This window comes from Epargyreus clarus, unplaced genomic scaffold, assembly GCF_041222505.1.
Source record: "Epargyreus clarus isolate Ecla_fem2 unplaced genomic scaffold, WU_Ecla_fem_2.2 ptg000013l, whole genome shotgun sequence".
Classification (NCBI taxonomy): Eukaryota; Metazoa; Arthropoda; class Insecta; order Lepidoptera; family Hesperiidae; genus Epargyreus; species Epargyreus clarus.
In genome coordinates, this window is record NW_027332221.1 from 290,399 (window position 1) to 316,767 (window position 26,369).

The 26,369-nt window shown below is 41.6% G+C and overlaps 1 protein-coding gene across 1 annotated transcript; it reads right to left on the reverse strand.

Moving 5' to 3' along the window:
• Positions 1-23,907: 23,907 nt before the first annotated feature.
• Positions 23,908-25,732, reverse strand: LOC140746590 (uncharacterized). The gene is made up of 3 exons (XM_073078717.1): positions 25,413-25,732; positions 24,618-25,194; positions 23,908-24,012 (listed from the first exon to the last, which is right to left on the reverse strand). Exons 1-3 carry the CDS (start codon positions 25,730-25,732, stop codon positions 23,908-23,910), a joined length of 1,002 nt encoding a protein of 333 aa, XP_072934818.1.
• Between the last annotated feature and the right edge of the window lie 637 nt (positions 25,733-26,369).

Below are 26,369 nucleotides of genomic sequence, written 5' to 3' on the forward strand. Positions count from 1 at the left end.
GGTGCAAATTTCATATAAGATAATGCGTAAGTTTATTCAAATTGGCCTACATTTTGGTATACTGATTAGGTACATCGCAACTACTTTGGACACACTGCCTGCCAACATTTTGTCCTGCCGTGGAGTATGGTTGTGGTTATGCGTGGATTAGTGATGGTGATGTGGTAGACACATAGACCTTAGATTTAATTTTTGGGCTAGAACAGGGCTACAGTATCCCCTGCCTGTCGTACGAGACTAAAGGGGGACTTCTGGAGTTGCGGGCGGCAAGAATGGGAGCTCTAACCGCTCAGCCAGAGACCCTGGAAAGAACCACTGTATGTAAGGCCCCATATAACATGAACGATTCCTATGGAATAGTGTAAATAATAATTATTGTATCCTACATGATACTTATATTTTAAAGAAAGTTTCATTACAGTCCACTAATTAGAGTTTTAGTGTAAAGCTTGACCAATTTAGGTATACAATGACGAAAAGAAAGCTTTTATTAATTAAATATTAATGCTACTTTATCGTTAAAATTGTTAAAGGTACAAATTTACGATTTACAAATTTGTATGTCATATCATATTTTTTTACGCGGGCGAAGCCGCGGGTTCTGCTAGTTACTTAATATAGTAAAGTCACTTAATAATTCAAACGCAGTTGGATATGATGAGATTAATACTAAAATATTCAAAATCTCAGTTAAAATAATTGCCTATCCACTTTTACATATCATCAATTTATCTCTGAATGAAAGGGTCTTTCCCCAAGAGCTAAAGAAGTCTGTAGTAAAACCAATATATTAAAAAGGTGACAAAACTAAGTTGGATAACTTTAGGCCCATCACACTAATTCCGATCCTCTCAAAAGTTTTTGAAAAGGTTATGTATCGGAGGCTACTACATTTCTTTGACAAGAACAAAATTATCAAAGAGAAGCAAAACGGCTTTCGTAAAAATAAGAGCACATCACTAGCAGCATTTAATTTGGTTAAATTTGTGACAGACAGTCTAGATAAAAAAGTACCAATTTCAGTAATTCTACTACTTTTTTTTTTAATATATATTTGAGCCCAACGATAAAGCAGACGTGCTACCTGATGGAAAGTAGTCAACGTCGCCTATGAACATTTGCAACACCAGAGGAGTCGCCAATGCATCGCCGGCTTTGAAGGAGAGCTCTTTTTGCACCTTTTTTGAAGAGCCCCATGTCATAGCGCTCTGAGAATACCTCAGGAGGAAGTTCATTCCACATCTGGCACGTTCGCGGCAAGAACGTCCGTGCAAACCGAATCGTGGAGGACTGCCACGGGTCCAGTTGATGTGGATGGAACTTCATCCTTCGGCGAGTGGTGCGATGGAGGAATGGTGATGTAGGCACCAGGTCAAAAAGTTCCTCGGAACACTCGCCATTGTAAAGCCGGTAGAACGCGCAGAGGGAACCTATGTCCCTCCGTAAGCTTAAAGGTTCTAACCTATCGGTGATCCTGGGGTCGTTGACGATTCGGATAGCGCGTCTCTGCACGGAGTCAAGTGGGTTAAGTTGGTATTGGGGCGCCCCTGCCTAGAGATGGGAGCAGTACTCCATGTGAGGTCTCACTTGTGCCTTATACAGCAGAAGGAGTTGCCCCGCAGTGAAGTACTGCTTCGCCCTGTTCAGGACGCCCAACTTTCTTGACGCCAACTTGGCCTTAACGTCCAAATGACCCCGGAACTGCACGTCACACGATATGTCAACTCCCAGAATCCCCACACTTTTATCAATGGCGAGTGGAATACCTTGGAACCGTGGCGCTATGACGAATGGGGTTTTTTTAGCGGTAAACGCGCAGACTTGTGTCTTTGTGGGGTTAAACTCAACAAGGTTAAGTCGACCCCATGTCGAGACTTGCTCCAGAGAGTCTTCGATTTCAGACACAAGTCGGATTCTGCTTTCCTCCACGAGAGTCCGAGAGGTGTTTGCACGGCCTGTGTAGACAGCATCTCTCGTACTATCATCTGCATAGCAATGAATGCTGCCGGTTTTTTGCAACATGTCATTGATATGCAGAATGAATAGTGTGGGAGAGATGACAGAGCCCTGGGGCACGCCAGCGTTAATAGGCTTCATGTCTGAGCAGCACCCGTCCACTACGACTTTGATTTGCCGCTCAGACAGAAAACTGGCTACCCATGTGCACAGCCTCTCGGGAAGACCGTAAGATGGAAGCTTCGCGAGAAGGGCCCTATGCCAGACCCGGTCAAAGGCCTTTGCGATGTCTAGGCTAACTGCCAAAGCCTCACCATTACGAGTTGTCGAGTTGTCGCGCGCGCGACCTTGTAGACGCACGCGTCCTTGTTAAACGCAGTGTCATAATTAGTGAAAATGACGAGTCTTAATAAGTGCAATAGCTGCAATGTGGTTATCAGCGAAATCTTAGCTTATATTCAAAATAAGCTGGACGTAATGGACCAGATTAGCCTGCGCCGTAATATGTGTAAGCGCCTTTAGTGCTGAAGATATTACAAATGCAAAAAATCTACTGTTTGATTGTGTTAAATCACAAAAGAAAAAGGCCCTACGTAGAAGAGACGGAAAATCTCAGAAAGATCTGGAAGACATAATTGGTATATTCCAGGAACTCGACCCGGAAGAGTTGCCCGTGTTTGTAGTGCGAAATATTAATAAACTACCCGCGGTACATTTGGATCACGTAGACGTGTCTAAATTATTGAAAGATATTTTAGTATTGCAAAAGGAAATAAACAACATAAAACTAAACTATGCATCGATAGAAGACATTAAATCGATAAAGAATGAGATTGAGGGCACAAAAACAGCTTCTATTGTGAACAACCTGGAAACTATAAATGTAACCGCTATGCGTCGAGGGGGAGAAGTCCGATATGATAGTGGGCCCATAGGTCTGCTGCACCTTCCAGAAACTGTACAGCCTACAACTGGGACCGGAACAGAACATCTCCCGTTACCGAAACCAAATAGTGTACAGACACCCCAAGTTTCTGAGAACCAACAGTTCACACCCCTTTCTACAGGCGATACATATATACATAGATCGGTAAGTACTCCACTGGTAAGTACTTATCCGAGTACAAAGGTTCGCAAGAATGACCCCACACCGCACAAGACCTTAGCCCAAAAAGTTAGTGAACCAGGCATGTGGAGAGACATGGAGCCAAGTGACCAATGGAAAATAGTACAAAGGCGAAGATATAGAAAAAGGCTGGAAACTACGAGAGGAAAAGCTAAAATAGAACCAGATTCGAGGTTTAAAGCTGCGAATATTAAGGCGACCCTATTTATAAATCATGTGGATAAGTGTAGCTTAGCGGAAGATATATACAAGTATATTTATGAAAAAACTAAAGTTGAAGTAAAATTAGAAAAGATTAATGCCAAGCGTACTCGAGAATATGATGCATACAAAGTTGTTGTACCGAAAAGCAAACTCTCATTATTCATGGATGTGAAGCTGTGGCCAGATGGGATAACATTTAGGCGTTTTGTTAGTCGTTTCGGGCGAAACGAGGATGAAATGAGTCAATTTGTAAAAAACAATAATGGATAGTTGCAAATTAATAACATTCAACTGCAAGTCCGCAAAGAGATCCGTGGAATGCATTAAAAATTTGTGTCATTCAGCGGACATTATAGCCTTACAGGAAACATGGTTGCTCCCCCAGGATATACCATTCCTTGGTTCCATACATCAGGACTTCGAATATATGGGGAAGTCAGGAATGGACATGTCCAGTGAGCTGCTACGCGGAAGACCGTACGGGGGTGTAGCTGTGATGTGGCGTAAAAACGTGTTTAATTCCGTTACAGTAATAAACTGCACTAGTGAGCGCATCGCAGCTGTGCGACTCGAAATAACAAACCGGTTCTTTATCGTGTTTAGCGCGGACAATCTATTTGAGTTCACTGAGTGTTTAAGCGAAATAAGTGCAATAATGTCAGAAAACAGTGAAGTAGAAACTGTGTTTATACTCGGAGATTTTAACTCGCATCCAAAAGAACTATTTGATACTGAATTAAACAACTTCTGCGCCGAGCAGGCATGGATTTTTGCAGATTTACGTAAATTAGGTATAGATTCGAGTGAATATACTTTTGTTAGTGACGCGCACGGGTCACGTAGATGGCTCGATCATTGTGTGGTGACTCAATCAGCATGGGACACTATTAAGGACATTAAGGTATGTTACGATGTAATGTGGTCTGACCACCACCCGTTACAAATACACTGTGAGTTAAAGCTTATCAATAAAAAGATAGTATCTGTTAACAATAATTGTAATTATGCTGTAATGTGGGGGGAACGTGGGCCTTCTCAAATATGTGATTACTTAAACATCTGTAATGAAAGGTTGAAGTTACTAGTATTTCCAAAAATATTATCAGTATGTGCTAATAAACCATGTAATGATATGTCTCATAGACAAGAATTGAATAAAATGTATACAAATGTAGTAAATATAATGAGAGAGGCGGCTATCGACACTCTATGGTTCATATATACTCAAAAATCCGTTGACTCCCTCCGTGTTCAATATAATAATGCATTCAGGATGTTGTTGGGGCTCCCGAGGCACTGCAGTGCCTCTGGCATGTTCGCGGAGGCGCGTGTGGATGACTTTTTCGCGTGCATGCGTAAGAAAGTGGCCTCACTTGTACACGGAGTCCGCGGGAGCACCAACACCATCTTGAAAACTATTGGTAATAGATTCGATAGCCCGCTGTTTAAACGGTTCGTTCGAATAATGGTGAAATAACACATCTTATCCTTATCTCATACATTGTCCGAATGCTTCTATAAAATTAGACTAAATACCTAATATAATTTTAACTAACATAGTTCTTAAGGTGCCTACTAACATATTCATATGGATTTTAATTGTCTGAAATAAAATAAATTATTATTATTATTATTATTATTACTCTCAATGGCTTGCGCCCATCGGTGTGTGAGGTACACCAGAAGATCACCAGCTGAACGGCCCTTGCGGAAACCATATTGGTGATCGCTGATCAGCCGGTGATCCTCGAGGTACCTCAGGAGCTGGGTATTAACAACACGCTCCATTACCTTTGAGAGCAGGGAGGTGATCGCTATAGGCCTGTAGTTGGCCGGGTTACTGCGGTCACCCTTTTTGGGAATCGGGTGAACGAGGGCTACCTTCCACGAAGACGGTACTTGTCCTGTGGTATAGGAAAGCGAGAATAGGCGCGTTAAGATGGGAGTCAACTCGGGAGCACGGTAACCGAGTAGTCGCTCGCCAATCCTGCCAACGTGCCTAGACTTCGCCTTGGCCATATGCTTCTTTGCTGAACGGAAGGCAGCGTTAAGGGCGGTTCGTAGCTCGGAGGTCTTCGGATCCTTGCACGCGTGTGCTGATGCCCAGGCTTGGTAGGCCTTTTGCTTATGGCGTGATGCGTTAGCGCAAGACCTATCAAACCAGGGCTGACTCCGCCCACCGACGGACACGACAGAGTTTGGAATGAAACATTCCATACCCTGCCGTATTACGTCGGCCACAGAGTCAGCGCACGTGCCAGGATCACCCGAGAAGAAGCATAGCTGCCTCCAGCCAGCTCCTCCAGCCTCCACGGGTACGAGGCCAGGAATTCCCGGAACCCGTCCCAATCTGCTGACCTGTAGTGCCAAACTTGTCGCTTCCCCGGAGGTCGAGCCCCCGTGGGACGCGACAAGGGCACAGAAGAACTTACCAAACAATGGTCAGAAGATCCAAGAGGAGCCTTGACCATCACTTGGTAGTCATCGGGATGGTTGGTCAGCAGAAGATCCAGCAAAGACGCAGTATGGGTCTCTATATCAGGCACCCTAGTATGACCGGGTACGACCTGGGAGAGCCCATATGCCAAGGAGAAATCATACGCAGTTCTTCCGGCGAAGTCCGTGATTCGGGAGCCTAGCCATTCGATGTGGTGGGCATTAAAGTCACCCAGAATCACCAATTCCGCCGAAGGACACTGCTGCAGCATTTTGTCAGTCCCCCACTGGACGTGCTCAAATAGTCGAGTTGTCTCAACATCTCCGCTGTAGGACCTATATAGGCACGCGTAGACGCGGGTCTGCCCCCCAATATCCACGCGCACCCACAACAAGGATAGGTCCTTGTCTTCAAGGCAGCTGAGACGGCGGCAGCAGATATCGCCCCAAACATACACACATACCCCGGCTCGACGCCTAAAGGCATGTTCTAAACTATAGCCGGGGTAATCTTAATACGAGGTATCGCCCAAGGGCGATATCTGCGTCTCCGTCAAAAAGAGGAAAGCCGGCTTTGCCGTCTCAAGGTGGTGATGAACGGCATCCAGATTGGAATGGAGCCCCCTGATGTTGCACACGTCCACAGTAAGTGTGGAGGAGGTCGCTAAGTAAACTTTCTTCTTATTATCCTGCCTTTTCATGGTGTTGTATATATAAAGAGAAGGAACTAGAAGGGATTTGCGATGTTCCTTCGACGCCTCACGGGACAAGGTGCGGGTCTCGTAGCGCCATGCTCACAGTGGTAATGTGGGATGCTGGCGCGGGGGACGGAAGGGCCCCCGGTCCCCCCCGTGCACGGCTACCCGGCTCCACTCCGGTTTCTTACTCCGGCAGCGTAATCGTGCAACGGGATTTTTCGCCGGTTGGTGGGACAGCCTCCCGGGCCAGAGGTTAACAGTGTTGCCCGGGTTCGGGTCCCCAACTAACCGGCGGGCGGCCAGCGGACAACCGTTTCACCGGGTCTCCCTGGCCCCCGCGCCAACGCACCACGCCACCGGGGGCAATGACGCTTAAAGAGACCCACCAGACCCGAGAAGTGCGCCTTCGGAAGCACCACAAGAGGATGGGAATGGGGGGATAAGGAGATGGACTGGCTCCCAGGCGCACTACCGAAACACGACGAGTCGTTATTAACGGTAGACTCCGGCCTGAGGGTGGTAGCTAGCCAGGCAGATCCCACGAAGAGACCTTTCCACCAAGCGGGACACCTTTGGGGATTACGCCAGGCGGTGTCAGACCCAGCATCCAGTGGGACCGTCGCAGTAGGATGTTAAATGGGCGAGTAGACGCTGCTGCCCATCTACCCGGTAGATACCCTTAGTCGGCTTCTACGACACCCACGGGCGAGTATGGGGTGATCTATTCGCAGCCGGAACCACACAGCAAAAAAGATATGACAAGAGCATTCGATTTTGTTAGGTACGACATATTATTATGTAAACTGTACAAATATGGCATTAGAGGACCGACCTTTTACTGGATCAAAACATATTTAATGAACAGAGTACAATGCGTCGAAACATATGGATACACTGAAACTAATAAAACTCTGGAACGTTATAGATCTGGATTTAAACTTAATAACTACGACGTACCACAAGGAAGCATTCTAGGCCCTCTCCTATTTCTCGTATACATAAACGACTTGCCTAATGCCATATCACAACGTTGCATTCTCTTTGCAGACGACATTTCTATTATAATACAAGGAAAAAACATGCGTACCTACGAAACTGAAATACATGAAGCTCTACATAAAACAATAGATTGGTTAACAATAAATAATTTAAAAGTAAACATAGCGAAAACTAAATACGAGTACATGCAATTTTATACCTCTCAAGGACGTCCTAAAGCACTTAATATTAGATATAATGGCATGAAAATTGAAATGGTACAAAGTGAAAAATTTCTGGGTGTTATAGTAGATCACTCATGCAGTTGGCGTGCCCACATAGATGAGGTATGTACAAAAGTTAATAGCTTCGTCTATGCCTTGAGAAGAGTGAGCCAAACTATATCGCTAGAAGCGGCTTTGATGGCGTATAATGGTTATGTTACTCGTAGCTCTACACTTCGATACGAAATTGTTATTTGGGGCAACTCGTCTGAATCCCTAAGAGCTTTCCGAATGCAAAAAAGATGCATACGAGCTATCTTCGGTCTCGCACAAACAGACTCATGCCGTCCATTATTTCTGAAATACAAAATATTAACCCTAACATGTTTATACATTTTAGACGTCTGTTTGTTCGTCTACAAACACAAAGATCTCTTCCAGGAAGAGAAAAATATATACACTCGGAAAGCGTTATCCCCTTATCCCCCCCTTCCTATCCTCTTGTGGTGCTTCCGACGGCGTACTTTACGGGTCCGGTGGGTCTCTTTAACCATCGTTGCCCCCGGGGGCGTGGTGTGTTGGCGCGGGGGCCAGGGAGACCCGGTGAAACGGTTGTCCGCTGGCCGCCCGCCGGTTCGTTGGGGACCCGAACCCGGGCAACACTGTTAACCTCTGGCCCGGGAGGCTGTCCCGCCAACCGGCGAAAAATCCCGTTGCGCGGCTACCTTGCCGGAGTAAGAGACCGGAGTGGAGCCAGGTAGTCGTGCACGGGGGGGACCGGGGGCCCTTCCGTCCCCCGCGCCAGCATCCCACATCACCTCCTTAGGCTCGGTGTCACGAGACTCACACTTTGTCCCGTGAGGCGTTGACGGAGCATTGCAAATCCTTTCGAATTTCCTCCCATTTTTTTTTTACACCACCGCATGAAAAAGCCGAAAAAGAAGAAAAGTTGTACAGCGGCGACCTCTTCCACATTTACTGTGGATATGTGCAATATCAGAGGTGTCCATTCCAATCAGAATGCCGTCCACTACCACCTCGAGACGGTAAAGCCGGCTTTTCTCTTTTTGACGGAGACGCAGATATCTACCCCGGACGATACATCGTATTTGGACTACCCTGGCTACAATTTAGAACATGCCTTCAGGCGTCGAGCCGGGGTATGTGTGTATGTTCGGGCGGATGTCTGCTTTCGCCGTCTCAGCTTTCTCGAAGACAAGGACCTATCATTGTTATGGCTGCGCGCGGACGTCGGAGGTCTTACCTGTGTCTACGCGTGCCTATATAGGTCCTATAGCGGAGATGTGGAGACAACTCGATTATTCGAGCACGTCCAGTGGGCAACCGACAGAATGCTGCAGCAGTGTCCTTCGGCAGAGTTGGTGGTTCTTGGTGATTTCAACAAGGCTCCCCTTGGATCCTCTGACCATTGCTTGGTAAGTTCGACTGTGCCCTTGTCGTACCCCGCGGTGACTCGTCCCCCCGGGAGACGACAAGTTTGGCACTACAAGTCAGCAGACTGGGACGGATTCCGGGAGTTCCTGGCTTCGTACCCGTGGAGGCAGCTATGTTTCGTCTCGGGTGATCCTAGCTCGTGTGCTGAGTCTGTAACTGACGTGATACGGCAGGGTATGGAGTGCTTCATTCCAAACTCTGTCGTGTCCGTCGGCGGACGGAGTCAGCCCTGGTTTGGGGGGTCTTGTGCTAAAGGACCCAAAAACCCCCGAGCTCCGAACCGCGTTAAATGCTGCCTCCCGTTCAGTGAAGAAGCATATGGCCAAGGCGAAGTCTAAGCACGTCGGCAGAATTGGCGAACGGCTACTTGGTTACCCCTCCGGGAGTCGAGCCTTCTGGTCGCTGGCCAAAGCTGTCGAGGGTAATTTCTGTCGGTCTTCACTACCGCCCCTGCGGAAACCAGATGACTCTCTGGCCCATACGGCAAAGGGGAAAGCCGATCTTCTTGGTACCCTCTTTGCCTCAAACTCGACTCTCGATGACAGAGGGGCCACACCGCCTACCATCCCGCGGTGTGAGAGCTCTATGCCGGATATTCGCTTAACGCAGAAGGCTGTCAGGCGAGCTCTATTGTCCCTCGATGTCAAGAAGTCGAGTGGGCCGGACGAAGTCCCCGCGTTGGTTCTCAGGACGTGTGCTCCCGAGTTGACTCCCGTCTTAACGCGCCTATTCTCGCTTTCCTACACCACTGGACAAGTACCGTCTTCCTGGAAGGTTGCCCTTGTACACCCGATTCCCAAAAAGGGTGACGGCAGTGACCCGGCCAACTATAGGCCTATAGCGATAACCTCCTTGCTCTCAAAAGCTATGGAACGTGTTATAAACACGCAGCTCCTTAGGTACCTTGAGGACCACCAGCTGATCAGCGATCACCAATATGGTTTTCGCAAGGGCCGGTCAGCTGGTGATCTTCTAGTGTACCTCACTCACAGATGGGCACAGGCTATTGAGAGCAACGGGGAGGCATTGGCTGTAAGCCTAGATATCGCTAAAGCCTTTGACTGGGTCTGGCATAGGGCCCTTCTCGCGAAGTTACCATCTTACGGTCTTCCCGAGAGGTTATGCACATGGACAGCCAGCTTTCTGTCTGAGCGGCATATTAAGGTCGTAGTTGACGGGTGCTGCTCAGATACGAAGCCCATTAATGCTGGCGTGCCCCAAGGGTCTGTATTATCTCCCACGCTTTTTATTCTGCATATCAATGATATGCTGCTACAAACCGGTAGCATTCATTGCTATGCAGATGATAGCACGGGAGATGCTGTGTACGCAGGCCGTGCGAACACCTCTCGGACACTCGTGGAAGAAAGAATCCGACTTGTGTCTGAAATCCAGAACTCTCTGGAGCGGCTCTCGGAATGGGGTCGTCTTAACCTTGTTGAGTTCAACCCCACGAAGACACAAGTCTGCGCGTTTACCGCTAAAAAAACCCCATTCGTCATAGCGCCTAAGTTCCAAAGGACCCAGCTCACCATTAGTAAAAGTGTAGGGATCCTGGGAGTTGACATCTCGTGTGACGTGCAGTATCGGAGTCATTTGGAAGTTAAAGCCAAGTTGGCATCAAAGAAACTGGGCGTCCTGAACAGAGCCAAGGAGTACTTCACTGCGGGGCAACTCCTTTTGCTTTATAAAGCACAAGTGAGGCCCCACATGGAGTACTGCTCGCATCTCTGGGCAGGGGCGCCTCAATATCAGCTTAACCCACTTGACTACGTACAGAAACGCGCGGTGCGAATCGTCAATGACCCAGTGATCTCTGATCGGTTAGAACCCTTAAGCCTGCGGAGGGACATAGGTTCCCTCTGTGTGTTCTACCGGCTTTACAATGGTGTGTGTTCTGAGGAACTGTTCGATCTGGTGCCTACATCACCCTTCCTTCATCGCACCACCCGCCGAAGGATGAGGTTCCATCCACATCAGCTTGACCCGTGGCGGTCCTCCACGGTTCGGTTTGCACGGTCAGTTTTACCGCGTACGTGCAAAATGTGGAATGAACTTCCTCCTGAGGTATTCCCTCAGGACTATGACATGGGGCTCTTCAAGAGGGGTGTAAAAAGAGCTCTCCTTCAAAGCCAGCGATGCATTGGCGACTCCTCTGGTGTTGCAAATGTCCATAGGCGACGGTGACTGCTTTCCATCAGGTAGCCCGTCTGCCTTATCGTTAGGTTAAATATAAAAAAAAAGCGCGGACACTGAACATCCAAAGATTATATCGACCCATGACAAAACTATCAGTGACTGCCAAAAATAGTTTTAATATGGCTATTAACATATATAATAAAATTCCGGATGACTTTAAAGGCCACAACTATATAAAATTCAGGAATTTAGTCAAAAATTGGCTAGCTAAAAAATGCTTCTATACGATTAAAGAGTACTTTGATGATAAAAATTGACATAATTTTCCTAATTTCCATATTATTATTATTATATAATGACTTGATTATTATTATTATTGATTGTTAATTTCGACATAATTGCATTCGTCTTAATCTAAATATCAGTTAACTTTAATACTTTATTATTAATCCTATCATTTTATCTAAGTTTTGACATGTGTAACACCTGTAAAGGTAGCATTTAATTGAACTGTATGTATTGTTGTTGACCTATTGTACTAAATGCTTTACACAATAAAATAATTAAATAAATATATCGTAAACAAAATGGAATGCGCTAATTGCACAATGTGAGCACTTACTTACATTACACATATAATATACCTTACCTATATATTACATATTATTATTATATACCTTAGAAAAATTCTTATACTTATAATTAAAATTTAGTTAACACTTTTCATTCATTTTTTTCAATTACACTGTGGATCCGATTGCGGCGTTTGTACAACACTTTAACACACAAAGATTTGTACATTATTACGCACATACACTGTTACAAATATACCACTTGTGTAGGAGGTAGTGTATTTTCTACTGGGTTTGCTGGAGGAGACTTGCTTGCATAAGCTATTTGCTTGCGAACCCAAACATTTAAAATGTAAAATGTAAAAAACATGTAAAAACTTCAAATTTCTCCAACTTAGTTTCTACATGGGAAACGTTAGAAGTGTTAGAAACACTTTGAGCAATGACGACATGCTCATTTACTTGCTCTTTACTAATATTCTTTCCCATTGTTATACAAGTAAATACACTGCTCCGAAACTTAATAGTTATTAATTACAAAAATGTTTAAAACCTTTACTTATAATATTATTGTAACCTTTTTTTTTTGTTTACGAGGGGGAAGGTACCCGACGACGTGGGAGCGACGCCGGGTTATGTGGGATTTTTACCGCACTAAAACCCCCCCGGTGGCCGTCCTCGGCGCTTGGTGGAGAACTCCGGGATCTCCGATGGAACACAACCGGAGTCCTCCGAGCGAGATGCCCCAATCGGGCTCTTCCCTGGGGGAGCAGTTTACGCTCCTCCCACACACCTAGTGTTTACAACGGTATGCGGCCACACACGCCGTCGTTCTTCCCGGGGTTACTTGCTGGACGGTTCGAGCTCCCACTCTTGCCGCCCGCAACCCCAGAAGCCCCCTTTTAGTCGCCTCTTACGACAGGCAGGGGATACCGTAGCCCTATTCTAGTCCCGAGACTACAGGGACAAATATTATTGTAACCTAGATGCAAATTACATCATCCAAATATCTACCTAAGCAATCTTTGTAAAATTACGACAGAACAATGCTACATATAACATGGTAAATATATTTGTCTGTGTATAAAAATATTAAACTTAAAAAAGTATAAAGTAAAAAAATGTATATGAATTTTGTATATAATTTGTATAGATAATAATAAAAGTGTATAAGTCATAAGTTAAATCGTACAGGTTTCTTAACGATACGACCTGATTTGGTTTTTTTAGGTATTTCCCCACTAGTACCTGATGCACCTTGGTAATGTGGTACATCCTCCGTAGAACATCTCTGAGGCGCGATATCATTTACCAAGAGATACGCTGGTTTTAAGCGGTCGATAGAAATACTCGCCTGTTCATTCATTAGTATTACGTAAACTTTATTCCTTCTTTTTATAACACGGTACGGACCGTTGTAAGTAGGTTGAAAAGTTTTACGAACCAAATCATTTTTGACGAATACGTATTCGGTATTTATTAAATCGGGGTGTACAAATACTGAACGCGAATTATTTAAACGTTTCGACGTAGGTTTAAGTTTTTTAATTTTATTGCAAATCTTTTCTACGAATGTTTCTGGGTTACTAAGGGTGTGGAGTCGAAAAAATCTCCCGGCAGTCTTAGGGCGTGACCATATAACATCTCCGCGGCGCTTACACCACTATCACTTTTAATAGCCGCCCGCAACTCTAATATCACAGTGGGCAATTCATCTACCCAAAATGATGAATCAAGGCGCGCGGTGATCGCGACCTTAAAAGAACGATGCCACCTCTCCACTGCGCCTTTACTCTGTGGGTGGTAAGGGGTGGTACGAAATTTATTAATCCCTAACAACTTCATCAATTCGCAAAACAACTGACTTTCGAATTGGCGTCCTTGATCGCTAGTAAGCTTTTTTGGACAACCAAAACGAGAAATCCATGCCGAGTACACATTATCCGCTATAATTTCCGCAGTTATAATTTTTATTGGTATACATTCCGGCCATTTTGTGTACCTATCAATAATAGTAAGGCAATAGCTAAATCCTTCCGCAGTCGTAGGCAGAGGGCCTACTATGTCTACATGAATATGTTCAAACCTATCGCAAGGTGGATATGACTCTAAAGCTGAAGTAGTAAGACGACTTACCTTCGCTCGTTGGCATTGTATACAAGTCTTTGCCCAAAGCCCGGTGTCGCGATTCATGTTTGGCCAAATAAATCTATCACATACCATTTTACGCGATGTTCGAATTCCTGGGTGACTCAAATTATGCACAGAGTCGAAAGCAATACTCCTAAATTTCTCTGTTAAATATGGTCTAACCTTATCACCTGAAATATCGCAAAAAATAAATTTTCCTGTAGTAGGTAACATTACCTTTTTAAGTTTGGTATTAGTATTACTATTATTTATTATTCTAACAACTGCGTATCAGATTCCTGATCCTTAGCAAGCTCGTCATAATTAATTATCGTAGGACAGTCGATTGTCTCGACGCGAGATAACGCATCCGCTACAATATTGTCCTGACCACTAACGTGTCTGATATCGGTAGTAATCAGTTGCGCGCTACGTGTCGATGAGTGTGTGCAAGTTATAATTAACTCCGTAGTTATAAAATAAAAAGTGTTCTTAAAAGTATATTTCCACCATAAAACTAAAAATTGTTCTCAAAATTGTGCATAATACCGAACTCTACGTGCGCATCGTAAGTGATGACTCAGCGTCAGCTGGCCGTAAGCAAAAACATTACCATATATGGTCACAAAACATCGCCACCAATCAAGCAATACAAGACCATCGGCAGTCTACAATCTTATGATCACTATTTTCAACACTAATGATAGATAAGGTCTTGGTAGAAAGGTCGGTATACACATAGTCGCTCGACCGACCGAGGATCGATCCCCACGATCGCAAAAAAAAAATTCAAATTTTAATCTTAATTTTTAAAACAAAAATCTCAACAAATATTTTTCAACAAATTTCTGCAACAAAAACTATAAATCAAATCCCTACGAAGACAACGACAAACTATGGAGAGACAAGACTCATCATACTGTGGCAAACATTATGCAAAAACAATTAGACGATCCACATCAGAAATAGATATATCACACATGACTGGTGCTAATAACATCGAGAGAATACACAATTCTACACTCCTAGATGTATCGTCGCTTAGCATGCAAAGCGTTCAACAAATCAGTGACAACTCCTACACTTTTGAGCTAAGAACCGAACTGGACAGCGTTAAACAAAAATTAAAAAGCGCCGATCTTGAAATAGAAAATTTAATAATTGAAAATAGAGATTTAAATAAAACCATACATGAACAAAAAAACAAATAGAATTGTTAAAAAAAATATCACAGGACCATTTTATCAAAAAGAGCGACTCAATTAATGTAACACCCATGTCTAGAAAGCTACTAAAAATAAGTTATTGACCGAAATTAACATAGAAAGCAATTCTGTAATAAAATCCATGGCATCCACGAGTACCTCTATTAAAGACCTTCTCACAAATTGTGTCACTAGGAAAACATGTAAAGAAACGCCCCATAGTTCATCAAACACATCTTCACAGCCAGAACTACAATTAAAAAACAATATACATCAAACTGCGAATGCTCAAAAATCTCGAGTACTTATTATTGCCGACGATCAAGGTCTCTACCTCAGGAAAAAATTACAAAGTCTATTGGGTCAGGACTATCATGTAAGCAGTTTCGTGAAACCAAATGCACCTCTTGTTAACGTTATAGAGTCTATGAAGAGTGATATATTGACTTTAAATAAAAATGACTATATTATATTGTTAGGTGGTATCCACGATAGTAATCCCTATGAATTTAATTTTAATTTTAATGTATGGCTGTCATCCGTAACGCATACTAATGTAATTGTGAGTGAGATTCCAAAAATAAATATCTAAATGTAAATAAATTAAATTATCAATTAGTTACGTGTAAGCGACAGCCCTACACGTTAAGGCTGCATCGCGCCAGCCCTACACCGTTCTCACGCTGCATCGTGCTTGCGCTGCATCGGGCCTTCGCGGAACGGCCAACGCTGACGAGGCGCGCAGGTGGCCGTCCCACGCGCGGGTGGCCGTCCCACGTACAGGTGGCCGTCCACCATGGAATCAGTTCACCTCCATCGCGGAAAGTGACTCGACCTATCCCATCAATTTATTTTTTTAATTTCATTTTTGTTAAAACTTGTGTAAAATTTGTGTTAAATTTAAATAAAAATTTAATTTGTTCGCGAAATAGACTGCAATTATTTCCTCGACGCCCAGCTCCCATAACTGGCGCAGTCGAAAGTTCCCGGTTTGTGCGTGTTTCGGACTATCGCAATTAAACGAGGAACCCATAAGTGGCGCAGAACCCATAACTGGCGCAATCGAAAGTTCCCGGTTTGTGCGTGTTTCGGACTATCGCTATTAAACGGGAAACCGAACCATTGAACGAGATCCGGACGTCGGGGAACCCTGCTCAGCTCGCTACATCCAAAAATCGATGTGCAAATACGAGATGAAGCTACTTCTGAGGCTCTACTGGAGCTTGACGATCAACACTATATACTATCTTTTCAAACCCCCACGAAAGTACAAACGCTATGTGGACAGGAACGCCATCAAATCATCGAGGGTAGTTTCCTTGCTACTATACCGAGAACCTGCAGCATCAGAACAACAGAATTCACTATCACCAACGTCAACGATAAACTCCGTGGACAGCATTTCGAAATACTTACATTCACAAATTCTGAATTATTAGCCTTGTCATCTTCAAGGAATCGAAAAGCTCATTTCAACATAACTGCAATAGATCTTAATAAACTACATGTCATTGAAGACCAAATATCAATGGAAACTTCACCAAAAGTAACCGACGCCACTTCGATGAGTACTTACCATACTACTCTTCCTCTGTACCTGTTAATCCTACTGGGTACAATTGCTCTCGCTATTGCGTACATAAGGCGATACCGGCGAAATAGAAAATCAGAAGACATATCAAAATCGAATGTTGAAATATCTCTTCAACCGTGTGCAACCTCAAGTGAGCATCACTCGTCGACAGCTACACGAGAGGACAAGAAGGCCGCAATATTTGCACTAAACGTAGGCAAATAGTTGCTCAGCTGGGGCGGGAGAAGTTACGTGTAAGCGACAGCCCTACACGTTAAGGCTGCATCGCGCCAGCCCTACACCGTTCTCACGCTGCATCGTGCTTGCGCTGCATCGGGCCTTCGCGGAACGGCCAACGCTGACGAGGCGCGCAGGTGGCCGTCCCACGCGCGGGTGGCCGTCCCACGTACAGGTGGCCGTCCACCATGGAATCAGTTCACCTCCATCGCGGAAAGTGACTCGACCTATCCCATCAATTTATTTTTTTTATTTCATTTTTGTTAAAACTTGTGTAAAATTTGTGTTAAATTTAAATAAAAATTTAATTTGTTCGCGAAATAGACTGCAATTATTTCCTCGACGCCCAGCTCCCATAACTAATTACAGTTTCTATGTAGCAAATATAATAATTCTATTTATGTTGACCTAAACTATAGAAAACTAATTCCACATTATAAAAATTTTGTAAACAATCTGGCTAGAGCATTGCTAAAGGAAATTTTAAGAATGTTTTATAAGAAAAGGATGGAAGATTATCAGATATTTTTAAAAGAAAATAACCCATTATGTAAAAAGTTTACTAGTTATCCAATGTAATTTGCTGACATGTAATAAAAATGATGAAATTATTGACATGCCCCCCTCGAATTGTATTGAGGAACCAAATGATAGTAACTCACATGACTGTGCGACTAGCACAAATCAGTTATTTTGTGTATAACCATCTCAATAGTTTGCATCAAAATATTAACGGACTCATAAACAAATCAGACCAATTAACAGTGCGAATTGATGAATTATACAATAGTGGTACGATTATTGACGTGATATGCATTACAGAACACAATATGATTAATGGGGATGAATTTAGTCTTTCTCTGCCAAATTTTAGCCTAGCATCATCATTCATGAGAACAAGTAGGCACGGCGGATGTTGTATACTTACACGAAACAATCACAAATTTAAAAAATTAACTCTACCCGAAATTTCATCTGTAATGAGAACTATCGAATTCTCGGCAATTGAACTTGTTGAACATCAAATTTATATTATGTGTGTATATAGAGCTCCGAAATGTAACATGCAATCATACGAATTATTTTTAAATAAACTAAACTACACTCTCTCAAAGCTGTTACATACTCATAGGAAAGTCATTATTTGTGGCGATTTTAATGTAAACATGTTAAAGAATGATAAATACTCAAGTGAATTTGAATCCCTTTTGACTAGACAAGTGTTGTGATGTCCTTCAACAGCCTGGTTACATCCACATGGTCGAACGTGACGGGCGGCAGCTTGTGGATGTTCTTCGCCACAAAAGCTGGCAGGTCATCAGGATCAGTCACCTTCAGGAGATTGATGATGTCCTGAAGTCCTTTTTCTCCCTTTTCGTCCTTCCTGCGGGAAGGCATCCGGTCGCTCATCCCGAGCGACTCAAACAGGAGGATCTTGGCACTGACGATCTCCTCACGTGTGAAGTTAGTCTTACAAATCTGGATGATGCTAACTTCATCCATGGTGTCGATGGCGTGCTGTATAAACGCCAACACCTCATTGGCTATGAGTTGTTCAGATCTCATAGCCATTTTCGTGCAGCGGCGATCGCCGCGCAAATCGCGAGTACAAAATAAATATATTCGGAAGCGCTGCGTTTGCGTCCGTCACCGAGCGCATGCGACACCCGAATTATTAATAGTTATTATAATTTTCTTTAATAATATTGTATGCCCATGAGGCCGAAATATGACGGACAACTACCCAATGTACACCTATGTTTTTAAACCTATGTTCCACAATAAAGTTATTTGATTTGATTTGATTTGATTTGATTTGATAAACTCGCTTATATAAACTAAATGTCGTATGCTTCTAGGTATGTCCTTTTCTCCACTAACCTTAGAAAAGGCATAAGTAATAGGTTTATGGTCTGTATATACAGTTAATTGCCGTCCCTCGATCATATTCGGAAAATGACGTATAGCTAAATAAATCGCTAACAATTCCCTGTCATATGTACTATAATTACGTTCTGTAATAGACATACTCTTTGAAAAATAGCCTAAAGGTAACCATGCGTTATCAATGCGCTGTTGCAAAACTGCGCCCACAGATGTATCAGAGGCATCGGTCATGAGTGCTAACGGTGCATCTATGACCGGATGCAACAACGTGACTGCATCGCATAGACTCAACTTACATTTCTCGAGCGCTTGCTCAGCAACATGTATCAGAAAAACTTCAATTCGCAGCACATTAAATACTTTTATTCCATTTTTAACACTTTTATCAGCCAACTAGCATAGTTTCCACTAAACAACTTTTCGCCTTGATGGTTAACGTACGACTACCAAACTAACTACTCGAGCCGACGTTATCACAGACTTTTATAGGGATTTTAGGTGCATACTACCCACAATATAAGTTTGTGCAGTTCGAGCAGTGATAGCCTAGTGGTTAAGAAACGAGGCCTCTCGATCGAGGGGCCCGAGGTTCAAATCCCAGGCACGCACCTCTGATTTTCAAATTTATGTGCGTATTAGAAATTAAATATCACTTGCTTAAACGGTGAAGGAAAACATCGTGAGGAAACCTGCATACCTGAGAGATTTATAAAAAAAAAATCTTAAAGGTATGTGAAGTCTACCAATACGCACTTGGCCAGCGCGGTGGACTATGGCCTAATCCTTCTCATTCTGAGAGGAGACCCGTGCCCAGCAGTGGGGCAGTAATGGGCTGATGATGACTACCCACAATATAAGTTTATTTTAATATCAAACTACCTATTTTAATATTAATCTTTCAATCATTGCTGTTAAGACGACAACAAAATAATTATTAAATTCGGAAATCATGACATTCGTCCATCCGACAGTGTGTCGCCTCCCGGCACACACAACAATCCCATTAGTATTATATAAATTTACATCACACAATAAAACTTTCAAACACATTACAATTACCAATAAATGACAACTTCGTTACAACACAGTGTTTCATCCCCTACAAATCATGACATTCAAACTAATAAAGCAAGGATAGTTTTTAAAATTATAAGTTTATTACATTAAACCAACAACAAACAAAAAAACTATAATTATTACATTAACCATCATAACTAACAGACTACCGTATAAAAGTGCTGCATAGATACAAAAATAATGCATGTAATTAACTTAAACTTCCTTAATTCATACTACAATTATGATGAGAAAAATAATATTTCGAAAAACTCAATGTAATCAATTAAATAACATTAAAAATTGAATACCATTTTAATCCGTTATTACAACGGAATCACGACCTACGCGGGTTATTCCTAAAAACTTAAAATATACAAACAATATGTAACATACAATAACAACAGGATGTAACATCCAATACCATAACAATGACATTATTTCGAAATCATCAAACAATGTATTCTTTATGTAACAAATATTATTTGTTCTTATTCATTTACGAGGTATTAACCTTCTGCGACTGAGGTGATTTTTTTGGTAATACTTGACTGAGGCGTAGTCTAACAGACGTCAAAATAAAATACGCCTATTTTTAATAAATATAAATAAAGCCAAAAAAATATATCAAAATAGACATAAATATATTTCGTTAATGTACAATATCAAATATGGAGGCTTATATGTAAAGCTAAATATTTGTTTTGTATTTTTTACTGAAATATGACTTTTTAACAAGGTTTTTACACAAGGTATAAGTAACAACACATATTTTTTATAGTTAATAGTCAAAGTAAGTTAACATTTTCGTTTATTATTTTAATTATGACATCATTTAAGACTAACAAAAGAAAATATATTGAAATCACACGGTTCATTTAGCCACAATTTAGCCTCAAGTTTTGCCCTTTTTACAAAAATAAAATTTATAACCTTTGCAAAGTACGAGGCACACTCAAGGCAGATTGGTTTTTCAAATGCACAGAAGGAGAATCTTGTATGTCTTTGAGTCTGCAGTAGCCTGCTGGTCCAAATGCTGCATAATTTTCTTCTTGGTGGCCTCTCAAGTAAACGCAGACTAGGGGGTAAATCATTTTCAGATTCCTCTATTACTTCCTGGTTTTCGGGTTTGGTTTGGTTTTCCCTTTCATCTTGAACTATATCTCACCTTCTAACTATAGCCATTCTTCAATTTCTTCGTCTCTAAGAACTTAAATATTGAACTTTCCCCAACAGTCTCATTTAGCAAGCCTAAAGGGATCTTTTTGGTTGAACATGTACAAAAGGAAAAACAATAAAAAAATGTTTGACCACTTACACACAGTACCAACTAGCCCTAAACTTGGCACGTCCAGCACGGATACACAAACTAATGCTTTTTTCTAAATAAAGTGTAAATAAGATACTTATGGCACACTCAAACTTATAAACAAAAATTGTAATTTTTTCGTGTTTGGTTCTGCCGGGAATCAATCCCGAGTCCCTTGGAATGTTAAATATATGTCTTACCATGATGAAAATGAGGTTACGTCTAAGATAGTTAGGAATTTTTGATGATCTACTGTAGATACGTATTATAGACACTAGGGAATTAACATAGTGACGTCTATTAGAATCCAGTATTTATTGCTGTAAACTAAACTATAGAAACCTAAGACCTAAACTATAGAAAACTAATTCCACATTATAAAAATTTTGTAAACAATCTGGCTAGAGCATTGCTAAAGGAAATTTTAAGAATGTTTTATAAGAAAAGGATGGAAGATTATCAGATATTTTTAAAAGAAAATAACCCATTATGTAAAAAGTTTACTAGTTATCCAATGTAATTTGCTGACATGTAATAAAAATGATGAAATTATTGACATGCCCCCCTCGAATTGTATTGAGGAACCAAATGATAGTAACTCACATGACTGTGCGACTGGCACAAATCAGTTATTTTGTGTATAACCATCTCAATAGTTTGCATCAAAATATTAACGGACTCATAAACAAATCAGACCAATTAACAGTGCGAATTGATGAATTATACAATAGTGGTGCGATTATTGACGTGATATGCATTACAGAACACAATATGATTAATGGGGATGAATTTAGTCTTTCTCTGCCAAATTTTAGCCTAGCATCATCATTCATGAGAACAAGTAGGCACGGCGGATGTTGTATACTTACACGAAACAATCACAAATTTAAAAAATTAACTCTACCCGAAATTTCATCTGTAATGAGAACTATCGAATTCTCGGCAATTGAACTTGTTGAACATCAAATTTATATTATATGTTTATATAGAGCTCCGAAATGTAACATGCAATCATACGAATTATTATTAAATTAACTAAACTACACTCTCTCAAAGCTGTTACATACTCATAGGAAAGTCATTATTTGTGGCGATTTTAATGTAAACATGTTAAAGAATGATAAATACTCAAGTGAATTTGAATCCCTTTTGACTACATATAATTTGACAATAGAAATAAGAAAACCTACTCGCAACATAAGTAATACCTGCATTGACAACTTTGCGCATAATGTTAAAGGCTGTAATAGCAGCATTGTAGAGCTGGCTTTATCAGATCATACTGCACAGATTTTAAAAGTACCCGTAAAAATCATGCAATTTAAAATAATGGTTCACTTTTAAACGCGACTATTCTTCTGAAAATATGGGTAAATTTAAAATGTATTTGAAACAATTGTCATTCTTTGGCATTTATAATACTGTAGAACCTAATGCGGCATATAACTTGTTTATTGATTGGTACAAGTTGCTATATGACCTGTGCTTCCCGCATAAAAAAATAAAAATTTCAAGCGAAGTTAAGGCCAAGTGGATTACCCGTGGTATCAAAATATGTAGTAAGAAAAAACGAGACTTACTATGGAAATACAGAACTTGTCCAGATATAGAAAAAAAAAAGAATTACAAAACCTATGACAAACGCTACAAACAAATAATTAAATCTACACAAAAATCTCAAAACGACTATTACATTAAAAAGTAAATAAATAAGTCTAAAGCGACTTGGTCTATTATTAATAACATGAAAAATAGGAACCCAAGAGAAAGTGTGCCTAATTTAAATATAAATGGTAGAATAGTATCCGACCCCCCAGGAAATTGCCACTGCATTTAATAATTATTTTATTGTCGTGGTAAATTCCAAGAATTATACAAATAGAACAATTTCTAATTTGATATTTAATAATTTGAAAACTATTTTTATGCATCCTATAATACCACAAGACATTCAAAATATAATAGCCTCACTAAAAATACGGATAGTCCGGGTTATGATGGGATCACAACAATAATAATTAAAGACACCTCACAAATAATATCACCGGTGATCTGTCATATAGTAAATCTGTGCATTGAACAAGGTATTTTCCCGAACAAACTAAAGACTACTATTATCAAACCCGTATACAAAAAGGCAGATAGGTCCAATATCAACAACTACAGACCAATCGCACTACTTCCTGTGATGTCTAAGGTATTTGAAAAAGTCATATATAACTCTTTACTTAATTTTTTAGAGTCAAGTAAAATACTAAGTTCTCAACAATTTGGATTTCGGAAGACTAAATCAATAAACATGGCAATTAACAGCTTATTAGCAGAAGTTATGACAAAAATGGATAGAAAGATACCAACTACTGCCTTATATATGGACCTCACCAAAGCGTTCGATCATGTAGACCACAATATACTGATGCATAAATTCCACTTTGACATCTGTAATTAAATGGCTAAAAGCAAATAATTTGAAAAGAAACCTCGATAAAACTAATATTATAAATTTTAAGCAGCGTAAACTTGACATAAAGAAACTTAATATAAATTATCTCGGTAAACAAATTATAGAAACGGATACGACAAAATTCTTAGAACTTTATATCGATAATAACATGGAGTGGAAATCGCATGTCGATTGCGTATGTAAAAAGATAAATAAATTCTCTTATGCGCTACGAATGTTAAGAAAAACGATGAACCAGAAGTCTCTATTGATGGCGTATCACGGTTGTGTTTCATCCATTTTAAGGTATGGTGTAATATTTTGGGGTAACTCAACAAATAAAGGTCTTGTCTTCCGAGCACAAACAAAGTTTATGAGATCCATCTGTAACATTACACCGAGAGAATCATGCAAACCACACTTCAAGAAGCTAAACATTCTAACATTAGCAAGTCTCTATATATTAGAGAGTAGTATTCTCGTAAAAACGAATAAAGAGTTATTTGAATTCCATACTAGAGCTCGGCATGAAGATAAACTCTATACTGTAACCGTGCAAAACCCATCTATTCAAACAAAGCGTTTTCGGAAAAGCTCCAATCATATACAATAGTTTGACCAGATCGATACGTACCATTACTGATATAAACTTTTTCAAAAGTACACTTCATAAGTTTCTTGTAGATAAATGCTATTATACAATTGACGAATTTTTGAATGATAAAAATATTGATAAATGATTAATTAATATACATATTGACTTTAAATGAGTGAGTCCGTTAATGTTTAATATTTAATGTTAATGTTTAATGATAATATTAATAATAATAATAATAAACATTTATTTCAGACAATATAGACAAAGATACAAAAGTATAATTGAATACAGAGGTCCATATCATATATACCTTACAGACTAACATACATACTAATATATACTTATAACTAAATCACGTATTTGCGGCGACGTGAGACGCGGGTCTGGTGACTTCCAGGGGTGCTCTCCTTCCGCGGTTCTTCCGGAACACAACTCCCTTCGGCCACAGGTCTTCTTTTAGGAAGGTCGCTATATGCTCGGTTGGGACGCGTACAACAAATGAACTAAAGTTCACTGCGTTACCCGCCTCCAACTTCTCGACCACCAGTCGGTACTTGGTTTTAACAGCCAAGTACTCCGTTATGTCAGACGGCTTCGTGTTGTGATGGAGTCGTGAGACATACACGTGCGTCACGGGAACGGCAGGACGCAGGAGATGGTTCGTTCCTGTCGGTGCTGTGCCGCATTGGTTACGACAAGGAGGCTTTCTCTTCTTACGCTCGACTTTAATAAAGCCATCCTTGTCTGCCACATGGTTGGACACTGCACTGCGAGGGGGCTCGATGCGGGGTTTCCCGCTTTCCCTCTCTGGCCTCGTTGTCTTCCGCTTCCCGGGTAGCTGGCGGGAGGCAGCTGCAGCGTAGTCACGTTGAGGTGTGGACATGACGACGCACGGCGACACCTCGGCGGGGGGAGGTGCGGGGCGGGGGACGCACGTGTCATGTCGAGTTTTGCAGACTCGAAACTTGCTGACGAGGTGTTACATGCCCCACGACGCGTGTTGATGTTATTCACCTCTGGCGACCTACTTACTGCCGTATTTCGTAATGCAGCTATTTCAGCCCGTAGGTCGCTGATGGTATCTTGTGAGGCTTCCAACTTCAGCACTACTTCCGCCAGGCTGACTGTTGAAGGACATCACAACACTGAAGACAAGTGTTGTGATGTCCTTCAACAGCCTGGTTACATCCACATGGTCGAACGTGACGGGCGGCAGCTTTGGATGTTCTTCGCCACAAAAGCTGGCAGGTCATCAGGATCAGTCACCTTCAGGAGATTGATGATGTCCTGAAGTCCTTTTTCTCCCTTTTCGTCCTTCCTGCGGGAAGGCATCCGGTCGCTCATCCCGAGCGACTCAAACAGGAGGATCTTGGCACTGACGATCTCCTCACGTGTGAAGTTAGTCTTACAAATCTGGATGATGCTAACTTCATCCATGGTGTCGATGGCGTGCTGTATAAATGCCAACACCTCATTGGCTATGAGTTGTTCAGATCTCATAGCCATTTTCGTGCAGCGGCGATCGCCGCGCAAATCGCGAGTACAAAATAAATATATTCGGAAGCGCTGCGTTTGCGTCCGTCACCGAGCGCATGCAACACCCGAATTATTAATAGTTATTATAATTTTCTTTAATAATATTGTATGCCCATGAGGCCGGAATATGGCGGACAACTACCCAATGTACACCTATGTTTTTAAACCTATGTTCCACAATAAAGTTATTTGATTTGATTTGATTTGATTTGATAAACTCGCTTATATAAACTAAATGTCGTATGCTTCTAGGTATGTCCTTTTCTCCACTAACCTTAGAAAAGGCATAAGTAATAGGTTTATGGTCTGTATATACAGTTAATTGCCGTCCCTCGATCATATTCGGAAAATGACGTATAGCTAAATAAATCGCTAACAATTCCCTGTCATATGTACTATAACTACGTTCTGTAATAGACATACTCTTTGAAAAATAGCCTAAAGGTAACCATGCGGTATCAATGCGCTGTTGCAAAACTGCGCCCACAGATGTATCAGAGGCATCGGTCATGAGTGCTAACGGTGCATCTATGACCGGATGCAACAACGTGACTGCATCGCATAGACTCAACTTACATTTCTCGAGCGCTTGCTCAGCAACATGTAT

Bases quoted from the DNA above. Each gene is read 5' to 3' on its own strand.
- LOC140746590 (XM_073078717.1), bottom strand. From the start codon at position 25,732: ATGGCTATGAGATCTGAACAACTCATAGCCAATGAGGTGTTGGCATTT. The intron at 25,195-25,412 runs GTAACCAGGCTG...ACACCTCGTCAG, and splicing joins TCACGTTCGACCATGTGGAT to CAAGTTTCGAGTCTGCAAAA. The intron at 24,013-24,617 runs GTCACCAGACCC...GTAATGTTACAG, and splicing joins GAAGGAGAGCACCCCTGGAA to ATGGATCTCATAAACTTTGT.